The 26992-nt window shown below is 37.6% G+C and overlaps 1 protein-coding gene across 1 annotated transcript in view; it reads left to right on the top strand.

The window, feature by feature from the left end:
* The window catches only part of SCARF1 (scavenger receptor class F member 1), a 509524-nt gene that overhangs the window by 452751 nt on the left and 29781 nt on the right, over positions 1-26992 (top strand). Inside the window, exon 10 of the mRNA XM_044054355.1 lies at positions 23588-23725. Within this exon, the coding sequence (XP_043910290.1) occupies positions 23588-23725 (138 nt within the window). The remainder of the gene's footprint in view (positions 1-23587; positions 23726-26992) is intronic.

Genomic DNA, 26992 nt, shown 5'->3' with positions numbered 1-26992 from the left:
ATACCGGTGCAGTCTGTGGAAGAAAGTGGCTGTTTGATTACTGACTCCAGTTGTTGTTTGATCTCAGATAAGTGGTTATTGATTTGCCATGATATTGGCCAGCCCACTTCTGCTAGCCCCACCCATTCTGTTGCTCCCTGTAGCCTCCCTGTTTTGCTTTGAAATTACCAGCCACCCCTGGAGTTAATGGACCTCAGTTTATATCAGATGTGTTAAAACTTTTACAAAACAAGATGATATTGAGCACTTCAGATTTGATTCTAATCATTGTGCTACAAAATAAATAGCAGAAAAATTTGCTCAAACATTTAAGAAAAGCTATTAAGACCATTATCCTGAGCTTAACAAAATTCAGAGACATGTTTCTTTTTCAGATAACAAAATCCAGTGCCAATCAACTACAAATTCATCTCTGGCAATGTTGTTCTGAATCATTAAAGTCCGTTTATCATCCTGATTTTGCATACTGAAACCTGATGTGTGAAGAACAGTGTTTAATATAGAGAACTATGATTAGATCTCTGATCATAACCCACTTGTTATGTGTTTGGAAAAATTCACTGTGAGAGCCAAGGTGTATAGGTGAACATTGACATCTATTTCAAGAATCCATAAGTAGAGGGTTATGGTCAGAGAAAGCCAAATATAATTCTTTACAGTACATGCAGCCTTAGCTGCTTACATGTACTAAGAAGTAAAGAGATAAACAATGTGGGTGCTCAAAGCTTTTGTAAGGACACACAGTGGGCAGAAGTGAAGTATACCTCTGATGCAGACTTCTCAACTGTCCCATTTTATGTTGCACAATCTGATTTTAAACACTGATGCAATGGTTACTCTTTTTCTGGGCTTTATGAGATGGCTGCCCCACTTCCTGTTGTCTTCCGATTCTGATAAAAATCCAGTCCTGAACCAATGAGAGACTCTTCCTGGAATGTATAATCAGTTAAGCAGCTCAATCACTGGCATCTTTATTGTTTCCGCCACAACCAATGGGCAGACAATTTGTTCATAACTTTCTCCCTGAATCTGAAGGCATGCAGCTGAAGGCTGGGACTTCAGTACATGTTAAATATTAGAATGCTTACAAAAGGAGGACAGACTTTGTACACTAGCCATATATCAACTAAAAAAACAGCCATCTGATAACAAGCTGCCTGACAGCAGACACCTCTCAGGCTTTTTTAACATGTAGGCTGCAGATGATTGAATTTAGTTGTTAAACAACAGAGATAGCCTTATTTTGCCTATTGTTTGTCAGATGGCTACAGAGATGAGCAGAAATAATAGTATGCAGTCATTAATGCCTGACACCCATTTGTAGTAGCTGCCCCTTCATTCCTCTCCACCTGAATCAGCTCTTGTAGCACTCAGACTGCTATTCAGTCCCAGGTCATCTGTGTCAGTCTCAAGCCTTTATCCCTGTATGCCACACTGTTAATGCAGGTCTGTGATTTTTTTTAGTTTTGTAAAGTATTAGTCTAAGTTTAGTACAGAGATCTGCTTTCTGATGTGAGTGTCACATTCTTAAGCTTTCTTGTTTATATTTTTGATTATTTTACAAATAATATTTGTAGACAGAAATGTATATACTAAAGACTGAATATAGTATATTATTGTCTTTATTTGGAATTAGCACAGAGGTGTTATTATCACTTGTTTGTACAGAGTGTTATTTTAAATATATAAAACTGTTCACTGTTATGGGTAACTATGGTGTTCGTACATAAATAATTTAAAAAGACATTTCTTAAGATGTATACAAGTATGGCTTTAAAGACACTGTGTCATTCAACGCATACTTGCCCATGCAATCCAGTTGAATTCATTTCTGCTTATAGTGAATCATTCTCATAGTCGCACCCACTAAGATTTGAAATAGCAATTTGAAGTGCATCAAATGTTAAAGCCACAGTGTGGTCAGCTTTTTCTGAATGCTTACCAAACACATTAGTTTTAGCCTTTCATTTTAAATCATATAGATGCTCCCTAATATGTACCCACAGCTTTCTTTCTGGTGTCTTTTGAGCTAAATGTGTGTAACATGGAAATGCTTTTTATATGTGATGTTACACAGAAATTTATAAGATTTTTATTTTATGTACTATTTTATTTATATGTACTGCGGTGGTGGTGCTGCGGTAGCGTTGTCTCCTCATAGCAAGACGTTGTCCCGTTCGATTCTCAGCTAGAGCATCTTCTGTGTGAAGGCATACATGAATGGGGCGTGCCTTTGTTGAAGGTTGTGTGTCAGGGCTGGTAACGCGTTACGTAAAAATCCACTACCAATCATTAGCGGACCGGAGTTCCGCTGTGGCGACCCCTAACGAAGGCATGCCCATTCACGCTTGTCTTTCGGAGGCCACTCGACCGCAGGGAGGACATGCAGACTCCACACAGAAGGCACTCCAGCCGAGAATCAAACAGGAGAACCTCTTGTTGTGAGGCAAAAATGCTACCGCTGTGAAAAAAAATATATGGCATGAATATAGTCTTGTGATAGTAACTGCAAAAATCCTTTCACATTAACTGTGAATTAGCAGTTTTCTTTAGTGTAGTTATTCCAGAAGAAAGAACAGTCATAATTACGGTCTTTAAAGCTAAGGCACTAGTATTTTCCTTAGAATATTTGGTTGTATATAATTTCGCCTGTTGATTTAAGAGCTATTACAGTCTGATAGTGATATTAAATTCTTAAAACAATTTCACAATATATTCCACATGTAGAAAATATACACTGTTGGAGGCCTAAGAGTATAATTTTAAAATCCTTTAACAGTTTTATTTTTTTTTTTTGTTATTTTATTCTACATTTGCTTATTGAGGTAGTGTACTGATCTCAGTGGATCATTTATAGTCACAGTCCTGTGAGCATATTTCAGTGTAAAGAAGACATAAACTTAGATCTATGGATAGGAAACAGAAAATTTACATCAGGACTGCTCCATATACTACTAATAGACAGAGGCATTTCCTAAATGCTTTAGCCATGCATGAATTCCCTCAAATATTCTATGGTATGATCCCAGTTATTCACATTAGGGTAATACATAATTACTAACCTTGGGAAGAGTAAGACAATCCATATTTTGAGCACAAAAAGGGAAACTAGCTAGGCGTAAAATAGCCCACAAGGGCAGCTGGCCTAATACTTACCTACAGCCAATGAACCAAATAATACTATACTCAGTGTAATACAAGGACATTGAAATACATAGCAATACAAATACAGACTTGGTGATTTATAGAAACTTTACACAACAGAAATTGAAAGGCAAGTTTCAAGCAAGGTAGATGCATAAGCAAGTAATGCATAGGTTGTTACTTTGGATTCTGTTTCAGACTGTTTGAAACTAGCTTAATTAAACGAGTAGGTGACTGAGGAAAGGAGAAAAGGATAGAAATTAAATGAGAGGAGTAAGGAAGATTAAACAGTGAGTAAAGATTTTAGCAGAATCACTGGAATAACCAAGGGAAAATAAAGTAGTGAACAGAGTTAGGAAACATAACAGCATATGAGTGATGTGTTGACACAGGTGGCATTGACTTCAAGCATGTATATATAGGCATTTCCTAAGTTCAGTTCAAAGTTCTGTGCATGAGGGGAATCTTCCTAGGTAAATTGGTAGTGATTCCTAGAGATTCGGGGCTGTGTGGAAAAAGCATGATTTTTACATTGTAGTTTAGTTATATATGTGGCCAGGTTGGGGGTGGATTGTGAGACGTATTAGATTGTATAATGAGAACTCAGGAAAACTTGTGTGATACAAGTGATAATGAGTCAGGAAAAGGGTTTTGCAGAAGAGGGAGATCAGCAGGAAGTCACATCTTTGCTTGATAGGCAGCCATCTGGCATTAGGGAAAGTTGTATAGTGGTGTTATTGGTGACGTGAATTTGTAATGAAATGTCATATTTTATATGAGATGATTTACAGGGTGGCTGTATTTTATTTGATGATGTGGCAATGATGGGTAGTCCATACTCTAGCTGGGCAAGTTTCTTTGCTTATGTTTGCCCTTGCTGGTGCTGTCATATAAGTAGTTTTTTCTAGGCCCGAAAAGTAGTGTTACTTTTCCAAAGTATTTTTTCAGCATGAATCTTGAAATTAAGATTTAAGTTAACTCTGACTTCCCTATCTTTAATATGAACCTGAGAAGCATATTAAATAAAACCCATGAATTCCATGCAACTCTTGCTCAGTACTCCCCTGAACTAACAATCCTGAGACATGGCTAAAATCTCACATACCAGATAGTGAAACACTAACCCATAGTTACAACATTCACAGACTTGACAGAACCCACAAATGAGGAGGTGGAGTAGCTATAATACACAAAGAGACTATAAAATTGGAATGGCTTCAACTTAACCCTCCCAAATCTCAAGAATACTGAAAAACTAATCGCCCATCTACATCTTAACACTAAGAAGCACATCATCATTATTGCCATCAACATCCCACCAGGTAATAACCCATCCATTATTGAAGACCTCCATTGCTGGTGCGCAGCCATCTTTATTCAGGAAATAATTATAATGAGGGACTTCAATTTGGATTGGTCTGCCTGCTCTTTAGACAATCCCTTCAGCTTTGTTAATCTCCATGGTTTCAATCAAATAATTCAGTCCCCCACCAGATTCGACAAACATAACAAAAACAATTAATTTTAGACTGGATTCTAACAAGCAGATCCTCCCCCTGTCACCAAGCTGGTTGTCTCCAAGACAGACTAATTGATCGTCTACCTATATACCTACTAAGGCAGAGTGTAAGCCCTCCAAAAAACATCATTTACAAGCATATCCACAAATAAATAAACTTTTCCACTGATGCCTTTAACTCCCTCTTGAAACAATGTGACTGATCCCCTTTAAAACATCTCCATCTAGATTCAGCTGTGCAATATTTCAAAGATCTATTCCTCAATATCCTAAACAACCTAGCTCGCCTTAGAAAAATCTGCACTAACTCTAAACAAATAACTTGGCTTACTATCGACAACAAGCAGCTCCTCAAACAGAGAGACAGAGCTTGGTCTATCTATCATAAAATCCAAAACTAAGCCTCCCTTCTCATCATCCGACAATTATGAAACTTAGCTAAAACACAAATCAGGCAGGACAAAAAGCAATACTATACAACAATGCAACAAAACACACAAAAAATCCCCAGAAATTCTGGCTATCCATTAAACAATTGCTTAAACCCAGACAGAGCACAACTACAACTACAACAAATTCCACAGATAGTATTGCCTCACAATTGAATACACACTTTATAAACTTTATACTGTCCATATTAAAAAATGAAAGCAATATCCCTCTAACTGTTCCCACAACATCAGAAAGAAACTTTAATTCCTTTTCAGTCAATCCAGTTCAAACAACAAACACCATCAAAAAACATCATTCCAAACTGAAGCCCTCATTCCTAGCAGCTGACCAACTCCCTAATGAATTTCTTAGATTAGCAGCAGATACCATCCTACCCTGTATCCATACCAATCAATCATTCCACTGCTGAGCAATATATCCCCAAGCTTTGGAAAATCTCTTGTATCATCCCTCTACATAAAGGAGGTACTTCAACAGAGTTCTCAAACTACAAGCCTATTTCTATCCTCCCCCCATAGCCAAGATACTTGAGAGATGCATAGATACTCAACTTCTCAACTACCTACTGAACAATAACCTCCTATCTGCTTCCCAACATGGTTTTAGACCAAAACATAGTACAACAACTGCTCTTGTTAGTTCTACAAACTCAATCAACTAACTCAGAAATAACAACCAATTAGTCTCTGCTATCTTTCTGGATATGTCAAAGGACTTCGATACAGTAGCCCAGCAAAACTACTCAGTGAGCTAGTTTCCTTAAACCTTACCCAACCAGCCCTCTCCTGGTTTCTCAGCTACTTAACTGGCAGCCAACAGGCAGTCAAGTGGCAAGATGAACTCTCTACATTAAAGTCTGTCTCAGTAGGTATACCCCAAGGCTCAATTCCTGGTCCACTACTCTTCACCATATTCACCAACAAACTCAGCACAGCTACCCAACATGCAACTATAGTACAATATGCAGACCAACTCCACCCTCATATGCTTAGTCCCCTCCAGCCCAGTACTCCTACAAATAACCCAACATTCTTTCCAAGATATTGAAAACTATCTCTTGACTCCCAACTGGTTCTCAATCCAAATAAAACAAAGTTTATGCTCTTCAGTAATAGCAAAACTGCCAATCATCCTCCTCCTTTCTCAATCTACTTTGCAAATAAAGCTAAATCTAACCTGTCAACCACACCAAACTTCTCGGTGTCACAATTGACAACAGCCTAAAATTTGACAAACACTTAGCTCTAACAATCAAAAAGGTCCACATTAAGCTAGGTTCACTCTCCAGAGTCAAACCCTACCTAACCGATTCCACCAGACACTCCATAGCCAGGACACATCTACTCTCCACCTTACTATACTCCTCATCAATATTCACTAATCTCAGAAAAGCAGATTCAAACAAACCAGAGGCTTGCTATAAAAAAATCACCAGATTTGCTACCAATCTTCCCCACAGGGCACACCACTGCACAGCTCTACATCAACAAAAATGGCTCAAACTACCTAATCTTCTGTCCCATATCAAACTAACTTTCTCTCATTCCATCCTGTATCATCCAGATTACTGCCCTGCACTCAAGAACCTAGTGCATCCCCACACCAACTCCAGACCCCAGAGATCCTCCAACAAACTCTAACTTAATGTAACCAAGTCCAATAACAGTCACAGTGATGCTGTGTTCTCCAAACAAATACCCAGGACCTGGAACTCCATGCCTCAGATAACGCTAAACACTCCAAACATATCAAAATTTAAACGACTACTTAGGCAACACCTAACTAACAGCTGGTTCTGCTCCTGCTCTAAGCCAGACTGAGCATATTTATTTCCACCTCTATCAAACAACTTCACTATTTCCATGCCCCTCTTAATTCTTATTATATCTATTCATTTTTAGCTCCTCATCTAACACCATTCTCTCTCAGTATTCATCCTGTGATATAGTGACCAAATAATGACTGCAAAATAAGTCTCATACAGGTTTGGAAAACAGGATCAATAATCAGCTATTTTTGGTACAGTTCTAATGTATGTCTTACTCATTCTATGTCCTCTAGTTGTACCAGCAATACCATAATATCCAGCAATTGATAAGTCATGTCTTTTCTCAAATGTTGTGTACTGTTTTGCATCCAAATTGTTTAACTTATCCTTCTCCACTACTGAATTCATTTTAGATTTACTCCTTGTTTTTATAGAACACGCTACTTAATATAACCTATTTAATGATTTTTGTAATATTGTAATTGCAATTTTTTAAATACTGGTATTCAATTACTTGTTTGTTATAATGTCTGCTTATTTGCAATGTGTTATTTCTGTAATGTGTTTTTATTTGCTGTGGAGCTTTTCTCCCCGGGCATCCGCTGAAAAAAGGCCTTTGGCCCAGTTGGACTTTCCCGGTAAACAAATGTAAAATAAATAAAGAAAGAAAGTTCAAGCCAAATGCCCAAGCATTTGTATGAGGTAGTTGTTCCTGTGTGGAAACTGTTTATATCTGTGATATGAAGTGTCTCAGGAGCTTTGTTGAGCCTTTGGTGTGTGTTGAATAGCACTGATTTTGTTTTAGAGGGGTTTAGTAAGCACTTGTGTTATAAAAATGTTTGGTTGGGTGAATATAGATCATTTGAGAGTTGAGTTTGTTTCCTGTTGTGTGACTGATTGGATTTGAAGATAGCCATGTCATCAGCATATACTATGATTGGAATGTGTGGTTGGTCATAAGGGAGTTTATTAATGAATATGGGGAAAAGAAGAGGTGTGAGGATGAATCCTTGAGAGGCACCTTTAATTGATTGTGCTTCAGTACAGACAGAGTTCCCTAATTTCACTTTACAAGATCGCTTGGAAAGGAAGCCTTTAAACTGGAGTAGGGAATCACTCACTGGCAAAACAGCAAATTACATTTAGTAAAAGATTAGAAGAAAGTGTTTGAAGCAGGAACATTTGCATTGCTCAGATAGATATATATTTTTTTAATTATTGCTGTAAAAATGTTATATGTGGTCAGGTTCAGTTTATTTGATGAAATACAATTCCAGGCTGATTGTGCAATTTTTGTAAATGCTCTTTCACCAGTAGCTTGGTTATAATAAAGCCTACATAGTAAGCACTATGAGAGACATTTGGGACTGGATTCCAAAAGACTTGATCTCAGTATAAGTGACTTACTCCGCTGTAAGGCCTATCTATAAAGCAGGCTTACATCAAAGTAAATCACTTATACTGAGAGCAAGTCTTTTAGAATTAGGACCTTGATGTTAAGTTTGGTTCTTAACACAGGACATTAAGATTCATTAATTAATTTAAAAGTAAAAGTTTAATTGTAAGTGGAATCTTCCAGTGGTTGTCAACTGATTAGCTTTCTTTAGGATCAGACAGTGATGTTCTCTACTGTTTGACAGATGAATGAACCTTAGTATGCTGTTATTGTTTTCTGGATTAAAGAAGCATTGCAGGAAGGTATTTGGGTGACAACTTGGAGTACTTATTTAAGTCTTGGGATAAACATATTTCTACCAATGGTATTTGTTGCCCTCAAAGTAAATAGACAGAGAGTGTGTAATCAAACTTGAGTTGGTGAAGTACTTTGTCAGAATAATTTTCCTGTATACTCTTGCCTGGTTAAATGTTGATCTAGAAGTAGGCTCAGATATTTTTATTTGATAACAAAAGGAAGAGGATAACCTTAAGGGTCTAACACTGATAATCCATGGACAGAGCCAAAACACATAACTATTGCTTTTGTAGTATGACTTTATAGTTTGGCAATGGTTAATCAGTTCCAGGCTTTCCAAAAAACAAAGTTGTGAGCAGGTTATGACAAGATGTATGTATATTCACTATGACTATGTCATCTGCATTGGGAATGCAATTAACATTTAGTAGATCCCTGCAAATGTTATTTATGCATACTGGAGAATGCTCTTTAATTAAAGTGTACTTTATTAACAATGAGGTGTCCAACATAAAGGTCATTTTAAAATATTAAGAATAATTCTGCATTAAGTTATGCCAGCTACAACACAACCAACAACTTACAGTTTATCACCCCTGCACTCCATCTTAAGTCGAGCTGGTCATGTTCTTACTCAAACAGGTCTTTGATTTCTGGTACTCTGTGAATTTTTTGGGTAAAGATTTCTGGCCATGATTCCCTGACAGTCTCTACTGCTGGTCATATAGTTCTTTTACCAAAAGATGCAGATATCTTTTCCCACAGCAAATTCTTCCAGAGTTTCTCCTACAGGTTCAAATCACACTCTTACTTGAGAGGCTAATGTATCTGGCCCTTCATTTTTATAATAATGGGACCTGACCTTCTCCTCTTAGGGTGTGTGGGTGTGTGTATGTGTGTGGAGGCCAATCCAGCAATAATAAAGACCACAGCACACAAAAATAATTTAGCGCTTTCTTCCAAGAAGAAGTTGTTCCATAAGTAAAGTGAACAAAAGTGCTAAATTATTTTTGTGTGCTGTAGTCTTTATTATTGCTAGATTGGCATCATTTGGGTGCTTACTGAGTTTGTGTGTTTAACCAGCTTCTGTTTTTCAGTTTGTGTATGTATGTGTGCTTGTGTGTGAACGCGTTTGTGTGTGTGCACGCATGTGTGTGTGTGTGTGTGTGTGTGTGTGTGTGTGTGTAATCTTTCTCCCAGCATGTTTCAACACTATAAATCCACAGTCCCCCACAGCAGTCACTAGGGGATACTATCCTACCTCACCCACCCCAGCTCATACCTGTGGGGGTGAACAGCACTGGCCAATGAGATCTAACCTCTGCTGGTCCACAAACACACTGCTAAAGGTTATTTCTCTTCCTTATATCCTTTCCAGTTCAGACATGATTTGGCAATATGTCCAACCTGATGACAAGTATAGCACTGCAGTCACTTTTGAACATATGTAATCCTCTCTTTCATGGGTATGATTTTCTAGGTTATCAGGTTGAGAATTATATTTTTGGTGCATTTTTATAACCAGCAGATTCATAATACTGGTTTCAGTTCTGTTAATAAAGCATGATTATAATGCTAAATCTTAGCTGCTGATTGTGCAAAAGTTCTCTGTGATGGAATTTATTCTTTTCATATCATACAAGGGTCTGAAAAATATATCACTGCTTTACTCATACACTATATGATACAGAAGATACTTGTTTTTACTGGTTTTGATTTATCTGTTTAGTATATTGTCAGTTTACATGACATGTTTTTGTTCCACAAGATGTATTTTAGTTGCTTGTTTGTTTGTTTGTTTGTTGAGTTTTCTTCCATATTTCACACAAGCGGTGGTGAGTCTGGTGATTTAGTCTCCATGACTGAAATATACTCAGTATAAAGTATATTTCAGGCACTCTTTACACTCCCAATTTAACTGGGGTTGATTCTGTAGCTCTGGGTTCTCTAGTCATATGATCTATGAAACTACCAGGTATGCAAATTTGGTCTTCACTACAATTCTCTTCAGTTGTTTCTATGGAATTTATAATATGAATGTCTTTGCTGTTCTATATATTAGTCGTCTATCTCAGTTTCAGAAGGTTGGTGTATTTTCCTTTTGCAGGTTTGTTAATACCAGTATGACTTTCTTGTATCAGCTCAGAATTTGAATCAAAGGTTGGAAGACATTGTTTTAATTTACTGTTTGATTCCTCCAAAGATTAACCTTGGACTTTATTTTCTGCCTCTATACTTTTGTACTTAATGGATAGCTGGAGAATACATCATTTTATTCATCCATTTTGCAACATAACTTTCTGTTTTCTTCCTGTATCATATTAATAAAGTTTTCATTCTTGTTGCACTTTTGTAAGTGCATGCTGATAGACTTGAGCAACATCTAGCAACCTCCGGTAAATGTCACCCAAGTGGTGAGTGAAAGCCACATCAAGTTAGTAGTGGATACTCAAGCCCATCCCCACAGCCAGACTCCATCAAGTGCCTGAGCTGCTAATTGAACATGGGTTGCCTTGTCCACAGTCAGGCTTTATCCCTCTATGCCACCAGATATTTCTCAGTTTTGTTTGTTTTTTACTTGTGTTTGCCCTTATTTTCTACTAGCATAGCATTCAGCAAGCATTGGAGACTACTCTTTATGCACTTTATTCCAATGAGGTATCCAACATGAAGGTTATTTTAGAAAAGCAAACATAACTCTGCATTAAGCTGTACCAAATCAAAAATCTCAAAAGAAAACAACAGTTTACAGTTTATAGTCCTTGTTATGCAGCTTAAGTCAAACTAGGATGTTAAAAGCTTAAGTCTAACTACTCATGTTCATCTATCACAGGCCTCTGGTTCTCATGGGCAAAGTTTCTCCCCAAGAGTCTCTACTCTAGGACATACTATTTCATCACTCTGAGAGGTAGGTGCCTGTTCTTACAACAAACCCAGCCAGAATCTCTCACTTAGATTCAGATACCTCTATTACTTTGACAAATGTGAAAAGGGAGTGGCCTCTTCCATTCTGGGCATGTGTATGTGTGATTCCTCCTGGTATACCCCACCACCAAAGCTCCAAAACACCCACAGTGGTTGCTAGGGGGCACTATACCACAGTTTAAAGGGAATAATAGTGGTTCCAGTACCATTTTCTGGGGCACAACTTTGATACGTGTACCAAAATCAGATAATAGTAGGAGTTCCCTAAGGAGCTTATTTGGTAAATGCACTAAATTCAGGAATTATTTACTGAAACCAGAAATGGTCTGTTTATGTAATTTGAAAATCAACAAATCACATTCTCAGAAAGTTATACGTGAGAAAGTTTTTAGAAAAGAATATATAAAAGTAAACAAGTTTGCTGATGACTGCAATAAGGGTGATTATGAAATCCCATTTTGATATTCATAATCTCCAGAAAGCATTAAACAAATGCGTGTTGTGTTCTCATGCACTTACCCGCGGTGCAAAGAATATTTAATTTAATTTAATATCACCCCCACACACCATACAGATACTGTCCTATTTAAATCTGACACAATCATAAGGTAGTTGAGTACCAATGTTGATAACATACCTCCTTTGACTATCACATCTCTGTTATAGCTACAAAACTATTCTTACTTTGAAAACATATCTTGTTTAATATCTTCAAGAGGTCTAAAGAAGTTGTAGTCCCACTTTATTTCTCCCACATTGGGCCTGTCCTGTATATAATGGCCCTGCTGTCATACACCTCACTGAGCACCTAAATGAACTTGAAAGACCTCAATATTTTCTCACCAAAAGGACCTCAGGCCTCTGTACTCTTAGCTACTTTGATAGACTAATATCCCATCCTTCTATTCAATGACATGCAGGCTCATAGGGCTTATTCTGCTTAGCCTTCTGCATTATGAATAAGCTAGCACTCTCTGAATTCCTTTATCAAAATAGAATCAGTGATAAAGCAAATACTTATTCTAAAAACATAAGCCTAACTGCCCCATCAACAACACCATATGGCATGACAGGTACCCTTCCCTAATCCTCCCCATTTCTGGAATAAGCTGTCCTTTTATATTTAGTGCAGTACTACTCTGCCAACCTTGAAAACCAGTCTACAAGTCTAGATGGGTGATCACAAATTTTTATTTGAGATATGTAAGAAAATCTGCTTTTGGGCGACACTGTCCATCCAGTATTGCTTGATGTGGCTGAGCTTCTCAATAGTCCCCTTTGTTGTAAGCTTAGAAAGACACCATGAACCCAAAAAACAATGACCAACACCTTCAAAACCCCTTCTGAAGTCCAAAAAGGTTGCCCCAGACAGAAAATACTGTTCCATATTTATCAAAATCTGATTGGCTAATAGATAGATTACTCTAACTGTACTGTTTTTAGGATGGAAGCAATTTAATCAGTAAGGATGTTATATATGGTTGTTATTCATTTGGTAGAATATACATATGTGAGAAACACAAATGAAGGACCATAACAGAGTGAATATAGAAATGAGTCAGTGCACATTTGTGAGAATCGCATTCATTTGAATTCAAGCTTTATAGAGTGTAGCTATGTAGGAGTATAAAGGAAAAAGGAATAATTGACTGAAAAGGTGGTGGTTTTGAAAATATGCAAGCCTGCATTTTAGCACATAGTATGCATATGTGAGTATTCACAGGCTAGGGTTAGGGTCAGGGTTTGGTAAGGGGACAGATTTAGTGTGCTTGATTGGTGTTCAGGATGTCCTGTGTCCTTTTGTCTTGATTGGTGGTACTGTTATGGAAAGAGTTTTTAATTACATAATGTGTAGGATTAGTGTTAGGGACAGGGATATGGGTAGGGTTAGGATTAACACACGAGTAAGGGGGAGCAAGGAGAAGAACACCCCTTAACCTCTTTACTCATGTGTGGCAACCCTAACCTTATATGGAATTTGCACACCACAATGTTGACAGCAAGAACATCGACGGCAAAAGGTTGACAATGGAAGCACATTCAACTATACATGCACAAGTAAAATCCTTGCCTTATACAACCAACAAAAACAAAATAACAACCATTGTTGCTGGGGGCACACCCCCTGTTAATTATATGTAACAAGTCTGAGATTACACATATATATGTATATATATATATATATATATATATATATATATATATATATATATATGTGTATATACACATATATATATAATTTTATTTTACATTTGTTTACCAGAGTAGTCGGACTGGATACATGTCCATTTTCAGTGGAGGCCTGGGGAGAAAAGCTCCAAACAGACAAAGTTACATAGGTTACACAAGAAGTTGGATAACATTAGAAAATATAAAATATAAAACAAAGTGATTATGTACAATGGCTTAGTAGTGTTCCCTAGTAGGGACTCACAATTCTCATGGACAGACACAATTAAAAGCAAGAGACGTCAGATTGGATATAGAGCTTGGTGATGTAGTTGCATGTTATGATATTTACAGATTATGCTTTCAGTTTATAACTTAATCAGGGTTGGTACATGGGCAAAGCCAGTTCACTTTGAGATACTGTTTGAGGTTTTTTTTGAAGAGACTTTTGGAGGATTGTAGGGTTATATAGTTTGGCAACAAATTTCAGGTTTTGTCAACAAAGTTGGCAAACAGGGATTCACCAGCAGAGTTATTAGCTTTCTGGGTTTGGACCAGTAGTTTGTTGGCTGAATGTAGGGATCTCAGGTTGCTGTATGGCTTAATAATATTTATAAGTGAGGGGATATCCTCAGGGTGGTGCAGAATTTTGTGCGCTATTAAGAGATGATTGAATTGAATTAAGCTAGGCAGTTCTAGCCACTCTAGTTGTTTCAGGTTCTGGCAGTGATGGGTTCTATAGGTGGAGCCCATGGTGAATCTGGCAATATGGTTGTAGCTATGGAACAGCTTACCTAGTTCAGATTTGTTGAGGTTTGAGAGTACAGGCAAGGCATATAAAAGAGTAGAGAGTAGGTGTGACCCAGCGATTACAGTCCTAGCCAGTGGGGTTAAAAATGTCTTGTTTCTATACAGTGATCCAAGCTTCTTATTGATGGTCTGTATGGTTTTGTTGACCTGTAAGTCAAATTTGAGATTATTGTCTATGATATCCCCTAGAGGTTTGGTGTGTTTGTCTGGGAAGATATTGGTACCACTGTTAGACGTGACAGAGAATGAAAGTGTGGCAGATCTGCTAGTGGGGGTGAAGAGTAGAAGTTTAGTTTTATTGATGTTCAGCAGTAGGCGTTGGTTGGCGAGCCAGTTCTCAATAGTGTTAAATGTATTTTGGTTAGGATTTGCAGTTTGGATGGGGAGGTGTCTGAGGAGATCAGAGTGGAATCGTCTACATATTGAATACAGGTAGCTTTAGGGATAACAGTGTGAAGGTTGTTGATAAAAATAGAGAAGAGTAGTGGACCTAGTATGGAGTCTTGAGGGACACCAAGTGTGAGAAGTAGCTGGCTGGAGAGTATGCCCTGCCATAGGACCGCCTGTTGTCTACCAGTCAGGTAGGACTGGAACCACTGGATTGGATAAGGTTCTGTTGATTAGGATAGATATGGGATATGCAATGGCATCTGCAGCTATTTGTAGGTACTATGCAGGGAGGAGGTCAGCAGCGAGGGTGGTAGGTTTTAGTTTGTTTATAAGTGTTTTAATAAAACTAGTGGATATCGGTTGGAAGCTAAATTGGGGGTGATTAGTGGGTAGATTAGGGGTGTGGTTTAAGTTTGTGGGGGTTAGTTGATTTGCTAGGGATTGGATTGTTTCAGTGAAAAAAGTTATTATAGGCGCCAACAATGGTCTCTGGGGAACTATGGGTGTGGTTAGCCGGGGTTGGGGTGGTAGAATGATCTGGATGAAGTAGTTGATTTAAGCCTGCCCAGAACTTTTGAGGGTTTAGTGTTTTTGTAGAAGATTTTGGTAGAAGCTTTTTTATCTAGTAAAATAGATTTTATTCCTGAGTTGACGATATTTTAGATGGTCAAGTGGGGCTTTAGCTTTATATATATATATATATATATATATATATATATATATATATATATATACACACACACACACACACACACACACACACACACACACACACACACACACACACACACACACAGATTTGCTCATAGATAACATTCTGTAATATTTTAGATAGAAAAACATATTTGCTCTAGGGTGGAGGTGGGAGTGGAACATTAGGCTAAGGTCATATTGCAGCACACTTGAAACTGTACGAAGTAGTGAGTAATGTGAGTAAGGGGTTTCTATAAAGAATCTCTGCTTAATTTGAACAGTTCTCAGTACAGGATATGCTTGGGGAGATTTCAGCTATACTTAAAGCCTTCTGGTAATGAAAAATCTTTTCTCTGCATCATTGATTTAAAACTGAATGGAAGGGAAGAAAGCAGACCATATAAAGGAATGTGTGATGTTTGTAGCTGAACAATGTGAAAAGTCAGAGAGGCAAGAGAAGGAGGGGTAGAAATTAATTCTTTGGTAGCATTTCGTATTTTAACATTAGGCTTAGTACTGAAAAAGGATTTAAGAAATTGATGACAGGATCCCAGATACATACTGGATTTCCACTGATTAATATGCATGTCCTGTAATTGTTGAAACAGAGGACTGCTTACTCTTGACAGAAGAGTGTGGAAAGTAATGCATCCAGGACAGAGCGGAGAACAGGCAGCCCCCCTTTCTAGATTTCACTGATATACTAAGGAGATATCAGGCTAAAATACAAGAGTTAGAAATGGCAGTTATTTGGGCAGTTATTTGGGATGTTAGGTTTTAAGAAGGAAGCACCTTAGTGAAATAAATAAGGAAACAAAGGAACATTGATATAGAATTATGGAGGATTTGATACAAAAATCATGGCAGAGAAAAACAATTTGTGTAAGAAGGAGATGTAATACTACCAGATATGTTGAGAATAGTATCAGAAACTTAGTTTGGCAACAGAGAAAATGAGGAAAGAAGTTGGGAGGTTCTCTGCTACTAAAAGCATTAGTGGATAACAACTGGGTTCTAACGAACATTGACAATCCCCCCTCCCTGCTTCACCAATGAATACAGTACTCACACATTCCTAAATCAGCCATTTTAAAGTTCTCATCCTAAATGTCACACACAACTGCTGGTATGTAACACTCACAGAAAAGGCTTTCCCTTCCTAAAACAATATGTGGCTGTGTCCAGATTAGTTAAAAATCAGTACATAATATGATTGAAAAAGGTCAGAAGGAGGTATGGGCCTCCTTAAAGCTGTTTACATGTATAGATCTGCAGTCATGGAACTGCATACATATCTACTGACCTCATCAGATCCAAACATAGAGAAAGTTTTAAAACATGATGATAGGAGGTCTAAGATGACATCTCTGCTTAGTTTATCAGAAGCATTCCAGTGTCAAACAGGAATAGAAATCAAACCAGAAGTAGACAGAAATTAGACAGTAGTTGAATGTGCCAAAAAGGAATATAAGGAAAAGGTCAGATGAGAAGGAAAGAAATGCTGAAAAGCCATAAATATCGTGGCAAGTATAGAGAAATCCTGGAACAACTTCATGTTGATCAGGATTTGATAAAGGAATGGTTAAGGAGATGTGACTTGAAACCAAAAAATGAAACATTAATAATGACAGCCCAGGATACAGGACTACTTAGAAGTTGATTTACAAAGTCCATTGAGCGTGGGAGAAACAGACAAATGTAGGTTCTGCAAAAAAGAATCGGAAACAGTCACACATCTTTTTGCTGGGTGTGATACATTCATGACAGAAAGCTTGTACACTGAAAGGCACAATAGTGTTGCAAGAGTATTGCATTATGGATTGTGCAAACACTGCTACAGAGGTAGCTGAGAAGCATTGGAAACATGAACCATAAAGCATTATATAATGAAATGCATATCATATGGGATCACCCATTACGAGCAGTTCAAAAAATAGATGCAAGAAAACCAGATATAGAGATATAGTAGTCCATGAAAAAAATAAAAGTAGAATTGATCATTGAAATTGCTACACCAAGGGATTACAGTGTCTTATATACAGAGGGACACAAAGTAATAAAATATCAGGATTTTCATGCAGAAGTGAGAGAAATGGGGAAGAAAAATATCCAGACATTTCCAATAGTAGCAAGAACAATGAGTCTAATAAGAAATCTACAGTTGTGCTTAGATATGCTACCAAGACGTGTAACTCTTTATGAATTATAGAAGGAGTCGGTTCTGAGCATATTGCAGGTGTTGTGAAGAACACTTTTAGACTGAAAAAATACTAATTTCATGAACTTTAATTATGCCCTGACTTAGGTAGGGGGTCCATTCCTGTCATGGTATTAGAAACCCAAAAGACTTGGATTTACTCAAACTCAGAGGGCACAGTTTGATACCTATGTTCCCCGTAGTAACAATGCGCTGTGAAGTGCACAGAAAGAAAGTACATTGATACAGGCAGGCAGCATACAAGCCTGTGTGTCTATTGCTGCACAGCAACGTGTTGACATTTTTAGTAGATATTGACTGCCCTTAGCTGTCCAACTTGACAGACAGCTGCCCATCAGGCATGTCCATTTCACAACATACACTAGACATGCATGCACCATGCTATATGCACAACAATGTTTATGGTGCAGCACGTGTAACATACAAAAACACACTGTTCATTGTTTCATACATCATTCAGCATGGGGGCATCCAGACTGTACTTCATGGGACATATTCAAGAATTTTGGAATTAGTTCATCCACTGAAAATGTAGTTCATGCCCACAAGTATAGTGCCCATCTTCTGCAAGTGTAGATGTAAGGAAAAGAAAAAAAATAGCCATCCACTCAAGCTAAACAAACAAAATATGTAATCATAAAGCATGATAGATGTGCCTACACACACGTGTAGTATATATATATATATATATATATATATATATATATATATATATATATATATATATATATATATATGTCATTTTAGTCCAGCTCATTATGCTGAATAAATAAATAAATACAGTTTGATAAGTATATGCCATGGCGTACATAGTACTAACTGGTTACACCCATAAGTGGTATGTACATTTATTATGGCAAGTAGTGTGTACACTGTCTCCATGGAATAAGATATGACAGAGGCAGTTGATGAGCACGCAAACAGATACAGGCAGAAGACAATATGTACCAGGCAGTGTTGATGCTCTGTGTCATTCTTCTAAAAGTAGTTCCCTAGTCAATTCCTAGTATACATTCAGTTAGTTTGAGAACCATGAAGGTTACTTATCACAAAGGTTACTTATCACAAATGATTCATTACACATGTATGCATGTTTACTAGGAAATGTCACTACAGCATTAAGGTATTGGGGTGGAAAGCTGTGTATGACATCAGAACTAGAAAACATATCTTTATGGTATTGGCAGACCCTCTGATTGTACCACCCACACCTACTTATCAATCAGCTATGTATGATGTTGTATACATTGAACTATCCATGCTGGATGTTAAAATGTTTGCAAGATGAACATGTTCTCTATTCATAGTCGTCTACAGAGGAGATTGTGCAACTGTTTTTAACAAGCAAAGCACAGCAAAAATGTCATTGCATTAAGCAAGAATGGTGACTGTTGCAGCAGCTTTCCTGCAGCAGTGTCCTTAGTGCTACCAATTCTTATCAATATGTATTTGGTGCCATCTGGCACCAATGTAAAAGATACTGTCAGCAGCTGCCTTATTACAGATTCACTAATAAGGAGCTTATCAATTGCTTCAGAGTTGATTAGGACAATGTACACGTTGACGCTGATATACATTACTCACACGCTAAATTAATAGGACTGCATGGTCTTCCTACATCTGTGGAAACCAAGGTATTTATAGCTCTTTCCATACTAGCTATAGGAAACATTCAGAGGTAAATTGAAGACATGCTGATTAATCACAGGTCTTAGTCTAATGCTTCTATATGTGAATGATTGTGCATAGTTTCTTAGTGCACTACAGGAGAGAGCTAACCCTATGAGTGCCTTTTATAACCCTGTTCACCTCTCTAAGTTACTGGGTACTGCATATTGTAAACATAGCAATAAAATCCCCACATGACTTGCAACCACAAAGGTTTGTAAACAGAAAGGACTACCATTCTATGAAATGTCAGGCAGTGTGTGATACATGTGGGATCATAACTACTGTGTTTGTATATTACCCAGGCAGTTCACATGACTCACACATCTGCCACACATGTCATCTGTGTTGCTACTTTCTGCATAGTGAAGTTTCATAGGGTCATTTAGTTGGAAAATGTAGGCAATCTTGCTAATGTTAACACAAATAGTTATATTTCTAATGTGTCAATATGCAGTAACCCCCCCATATGCATACTGTGTTGCAGGTGAAGCTGATACCTATGGGACCCCTGGCTTATGACACCCATATAGAGCACACTTCCCACAGACTGTGGCTAAATGTCAGTTTATCACTGCACATACACAAATCACCAATGTGATAGAGCACATGTGTTCAACCTCTTCAAAGCCTGCTTCTGCTGCCTTGACATGTCATTGAGCATTCCAGCATGATCCTACAACAGCCTACAATATGCTCATAGCATGTTGTATGTTCCATAATATGGTGATGAAAAGACAGGCTGAACAACCCTAGAACACTGGTATGATCAGACTATGCATACCTGTGGTCAAAAGGAAAAGCAGACCAATGGTATCATCTCATAAGTGTGTAGTGGAACAGCAACATCTGTCAGCCTACAACCATCATCTGCAACCAGCGACAGGTGCAGTACACAGTACGGCAGGTGAAGTGGCAATGTCTAGTACAGATGCATGGTCCCTGATGAACACACAGTGACAATGCAGTGTCACACAGAGCAAACATGATACATGCAATCTAGAGATCAGAGTATGCTTGTCAGCAATATTGATGGTGCAAGAGGAAGCACAGTTACGTTTGGTGCAGAAGACTGTGTGTTCTATCCCCACACCTGTTTAATGGATTTGTGACTCTGCAGTGCAGCATAAGGGAGGGTGCTATACTCCTAAGTGTGTCATCCTTTGGATGGGATGTTAAACCAAGGCCTCATTTGCCTGAGTTGGTGTTAGCTCATGTGGATGTAAAAGATCCCATGGCACTTATCGAAAAGCAAAGGAGAAGTTCCCTGATGCCCTGGCAAAATTTCTCCTAGTAGTGTAAATGCCACCTTAGGTCTCCCTTGAGAAGAGGCCATTAGCCTAGTGAGACTAACCCAGTCCACAAAATATTAATAAAAATAAATAGTTGAGCAATAATGTGTGTCAGACATTGCCACATTTACCACACAGGAGGAACTGTGGAATGAGTTTCAGTCATCATTGTGTACACATGTGATTAGGAACATAAAGACATATCCGTTTACATACAGTGTGTGGGGGACATATCACTGGAGTCTAAAATAGGGGAGTTCAAGGTGTCCTAATACAGTTTCCTCCTGTGATGGGATGGAGTTCTGATGAAACATAAGTTGCTTGTACTCCACCATATTCCCATCCATGTATGACTTTATCTTATATAACACTTCATACCACTCATATTTCCATCTCTCCCCATCACCATTTGTCTTCCCTCGCTGTTCATCTCATATTTTTACATTCTGGTGTGTTCATTTCCACCCATTTGTCTGTACCATGCTGTGTTTTTTTGTTTGCTTTTACTCACTATCCTAACCCCTTTCCTACACTGCTTTCCCTTCTACTCTTACGTCTCTTCCCTTCTCCCGTAGAAGGAAAGAATGAAAGAAAGAAAAAAAAAAGAAGTTCCATTTTATTTTATTTTACTTGTTTAAGTTTGTTAACTGGGTAAGTGGGCTGATCTAAGCACCCTTTTCAGCCATGATCTGGGCCATAGACAGATAAGAGTTTCAAAGGAGTACAATGAAGTCTTGTGTAAAATTAAAATATAAAGTTCACTTCATAGTTACACAATATTGAGAAATGCAGCAACACAACAGAAAGATTAAAGCAATGCACACATAAAGAAAAGTGAAAAGAAGAGATCGAGGACAATTATATAATTTTAAGACATAAAGGGATAATTTGACAGACAACACAATTTGGTGTCTTAGGATAACAATTTTAGGCAAAAAATAAAATAGGAGGTGTTGAATTCGGGGGGTTGTAAAGAAGATAAGTTGTGAACAAATAAGGACTTTCCCTCCTTTCTCTCGTTCTGCACTCTCTTATATATATATATTGGTCTTTTGACTGATTCTTTGTTTGGCCATCCCCTTTTCCTTGTCTTCGTGTGCACCACCCCTTTTTGTCCCTTTAATGAATCAAAATACCAGTGCAGCTGTAAGTAACATATGGCTACTCACCTGTCTGCAGCACCTGGTTACATCTTGCCAAGGCCCATGATAACACGTGCTGCCTAGTTGCTATAAACACTGCTTTATATTGTCATGTATGTCCGAGTTTACATGCTCTGTTATGGCAAGATCATACCATATAGTAAGTGGTCACTGTGTGGATTGTGTTTTATGCTTATGTGTATGAATCTTACTGCACAGTCTATCTACCTGCAAAAATGCCACTGCATGACAAAGTCCACTATATACTGTACGAGTTGTGAGTATGTGCTTAAGTGCTGATCATGTGTGAGTTTCATTGTTGCTCACTGCACATATGACTGTGATGGCATTAACTTGTGTTAGTATCTGTGCTTCCGTTGGTTAATATTTATTAATTGTTAGTGTGCAGAAAGATATGTGAGTCACACTGCTGAGTGCCCTTTGTGACTTGACTGTGAGAAGTCACATTTACATGTAGGTGTTTTGGAGTGAATAAGCTATCACTTATTAGGTATACACGATTTGCCATTTGTGTGTTCATATTATTTTGCTGTCAGCAGATGATTTTTCACGGTTCATGTTCTATCACATGCTGAATTTTGTGTATTGCAACTGAGCCCTTTGTCTATAAATATTATTTTCATCCTGCACTTAAAGGTAATCATTCAGAATAGACCTCTCTGTACAACACTGTCATAATAGTATTTGGTTTTCATTTCAAATTTAAATAACCCAGGTTATCAGTTTGTTGCATTTTTAGTTGTCAGTGATAGTGTGTTAGTATTAAAGGGTTCATAAGTATGGGCAATCAGTGTGTTTCTGCCAGGGGTAGACTTATTTTAATGTGGCAGCAATAAGGATGCCTAGTTATGGGCAATCAGTGATGGATTTTTGAACTATTGAACTGTATGGCTACTCATGCTTCAATACTGAATGTTCCTTGTGGAAGTTATAAGGGGGTTTACTCCTACCTGGAACATTCACTTTTGGAAAAGATCAACAGACTTTGTAATTTGTATGGATTTGGTCTGTATCTGCTATAATTGCTGATAATGCCAGTCTTCATATCTATTAGCTGCTATGACTTAGGCACAGCACTATGACTTTGGCCTATAGATTCAACCTTGCTTTTTCTAGATTTACTGATTTCCTCAAAAAGTCATCTGACCTGATTATGGAGACATGCCTTATTCAATAAATAAGCTACGCCTATATAAAGAGTCCCCTCATTTACTATATGGGGTATAGTATAGGAAGAATGTCTATTATGAAAAATAACAAAGTGCTCTTCTTTCTGTCCCTCTGCAATCATTACCAAGGGATAGTGCTATGATTTGTAATGCTCAGAGGTTTAGAGGTAAGACAGCCTTTGCTGGCTTTAGCATGTGCCTCTTATGTATTTGTCATATCATGATGTTGAGTTCTTACCTCTTTGCTAATGATAACATGTTACTTTTCTAGTGTCACATCATGATTCTGAGTTCTTGTATCTTTGCTAATGATAACGTTACTTTTCTAGTGTCACATCATGATGCTGAGTTCTTGTATCTTTGCTAATGATAACTTTTGTAACTTCTCTAGTGTCACATCATGATGCTGAGTTCTTGTATCTTTGCTAATGATAACATGTTACTTTTCTAGTGTCACATCATGATGCTGAGTTCTTGTCTCTTTGTTAATGACAACTTGTATTGCTCTTCTAGTTTCACATCATGATGCTGAATTGAACTTCAACCATAGCTTCATCGAGCCTCCCTCTACTGGTTGGGCATCTGATGGCTCCTTCTCTTCATTTGAATCTGATGAAGCAGGACCAGTGTATTGTGTACCACCACAGGAAGGTAAAAATAAAATGCATACATATTTGCATAACATATACAACTGTACACCCACTGTGTATAACACAGAAAAGATAACCAGTAAACAAGAGGAAGCAGAGGAAAATAAATTTTAAATTCATATGCATCGCCAAAGAAGTGCATTGCATTTAGAAACAGCATAAAGAAACTGACTAATTCAGGTTCATAAAATAAAAGTATATAGTAAGAAGGAGCTCTTCATTGTGAGGTACACTGAATGATGTTGGAAAAACTTATTAAGGTAAATGAAGGACGAACTAGACTGCTGAATGTTAAGTAGTCACAAAACAGATTACACTTTTGCCTGATTCTTTCATTGTTGCTACAGATCAGTATGCCCATATTATACATGCTTAATTATATATCAAAATGTTACATAAAAAAATCTCATATACTGGAAATTCTTCCAGATACCAGATGTCACATCAAATGTCCTCAGCTTAACTTACACATCATTAAAACTACATCAAATAGTTTTAAATGCTATGCTTGAGGTGAGTTTATCTCAAACATTAGACTGTACCTATATTATTTATTGCAACATGTAGCACCTAAAAGTAGACATGCTCATCACAATAAACTGTAATGCTTGAAATATTCATAATTTGAAATGATTATATAGAGCAACAGTGCACTGCAACATATTTTTGGACCCAGCCAATCTTATGGCTCCCCTGACCTGTTCATTCCCCTATTCTGGTTGCTTATCTACTTGTTAGGAGTACAAATCAAGTGGTAATGGACTGTTACTATTTTATTTTATTCACTTAACTTCCCCTTTGTGTGTTTGTCAGAAACTACTTCTGCGCACATTGTGCAGTAGATGCAGCCTTGGAATTATGCTCTCTATAGTAAGTCCTTGTCTTTCACTGGCAGCCATGCCATACTAGGAAACAAACACTTTCTGCTGAGTTCCCTGATCCAAAATAGACAAACACATCTATGAGACACCCCTCACTCATCCCCCATAATGGACAAGCTGACAATAGCTGGTCATTTCCCACTCACCCTGCCAGCTTCTCTAGTACCCAGAACTCCTAATCAAGCCAGGTTATCTGGGCTATAGTGAGGGATCCATTACCCTGTTTCATGGAACCTAGCTGCAGCATTTGTTTCACTAGTGTGCAATTACAAAACCACTTTGTTTTTTATCATTTGTAGTTTAGCAGGTCCAAGTACTCAATAATATTCCCTATAGCATGTTGAGATTCATGTCTCCATTTAGCACAATTCTTGGACATGCTTTAGTTTTCAAAAAGCTCTACACTTGACTACTCCTGGAAGACATGCTTTTCTGAGTAAAGTACAGTATAATTATATCCCCTTTGCCATGTTTTATTCAAATTTTGCTTTATTGAATTTATCTTTCTTTATAATTGCATTTTGAAGGATGAACAAGCATCAAATGTGTTTTTTCAAACATAAGATGAAGTTCAAAGGAGGAAGTGATGTTCAAATTGATTCCAAAATGTTGTCGCTCTTGATGTGTATGATAGTTCCACTTTTCAGATCATGGAGTTTTGTTTTAGTTCCTGTGCTGTTTTCATTAGGTTAAAAAGAAGAACAATGCTGGTTTGTTAGTGCTCAGAACAAACCCTAATCTATGTGACCTAAATCTAGTTTGGTTTTAATTGCAACCACAAATTGGTTGTCTTTCTTCACACAAATTAACCACAATCTCAATGTTTTGTTGCTATCAGACTTATTGAGGAAGACCCATAACATCTGCATATCACTCTGTACTTGCCATATGCTGCCTTAAGTTGTGTCCATTTAATATCAGTATGTTTTGTGTACAGAATCACTGGAACATGTGTGTTCAACAATATTTAATTCAAGACATATGATAGTTAAAACCAACACTAAACTGAGTCCACACCTTTTGAACTGAAGGGGAGAAATCGTTTAACTCCATACCTGTGGATGTTCTGAATCAGGTGACTAAGATTTTTTTCATAGCTGGGGTTTTGGCTAGGAGGGTTTGCAGGAGGTGAGAATTTGAAAGGTGGAAAAATGGAAGTGGCACCATACTGTCAATCACAAAACTGCAACCAGTTTTGCTTGCTATTTATCAGCCAATGGGTTTGCATAGCCTGGACAGTCAAGTGTTCAGTTTGTTCCAGCACACCTTTTGCTAACTGATGACTTTATGATGCATTTTGTATAATACAGTAGCACAGCTTCTGGTGGTCAAGAAAAAAGAGAGTGACTCAATTATGTGTTCATGTGAAGCACATATAGACCACATGTAGAGCACTAAGTTTCATTTGCTTAATAGTATTCCAGACTGACATATCAGACAAGGTTACTTCACTCTTCAAACCAGGCCACCCATCAAATCATTTAAAGACTGCCCACAACATGCATGGACCATTGCCAGCTGAAAAACAAAAATAAACTCTGAAGATGACAAACAAAACCTGATGGATTAATTCAACTTTGTGCTGCCTTGAAGGAAGACAGGTTATGCAGATGAACTAAAGCTGTCTAATCTACTCCCAAACCTATCTTTTTTGGTGGGACAGTTATCCAAAGTACTGGAATGATGCTAGGCAGAGTTCTGCAATGCTAACAACAAAGAGGTCATACATCTGACCTCAGCTATACAGTCTACTTGTGGAATGGATCCAGGCCCAGCTAGACTGCTTTTATCCTACCCGTATGTCCTAGGTACATTAATTTTCCCGATTTTGCATTCTTCTTTAAGGACAGGTAGTAACTGTCACACTTAATAGGACATCTTTAGATTTACACAGCCTTGAAGATTACTGCTCTGCTTCTAACCTACCTTTTACTAGTGAATTACTGACCTAGCCCTAACCTACTCTAGATCAGTAGATTACTGCACTCTGACTTATTTACCTTTTATTGGTAGATTACTGCTCAATTTCTAACCTACTTTTTCCTGGTAGATTAATGACCATTGTCTAACCTATATTTAGATTGTTGATCTATCTTTAGCCTATTTTTCACTGGTCAGATTACTGTCCTACCTCTGATATACATTCTATTGGTAGATGACTGCTTTATCTGTAACATATCTTTCATTGGTAGGTTACTGCCTTATCTGTAATGTACCACTTACTGGTAAATTACTGCTCTATCTTCAACCTACCTTTTATTGGGTCTATATTATGTGATTGAAGAATCTTTTCTTCAAACACATAATAATCAACACATATACGACACATATACAGCGAATGCTGTAAACCGCAAATGACCACGTCCTCAGGAAAATATTCACGTGGC

Source organism: Protopterus annectens, chromosome 13.part0, assembly GCF_019279795.1.
Source record: "Protopterus annectens isolate FY-2018-M chromosome 13.part0, PAN1.0, whole genome shotgun sequence".
NCBI lineage: Eukaryota > Metazoa > Chordata > Ceratodontiformes > Protopteridae > Protopterus > Protopterus annectens.
This window is presented reverse-complemented; position numbering and strand designations above follow the sequence as displayed.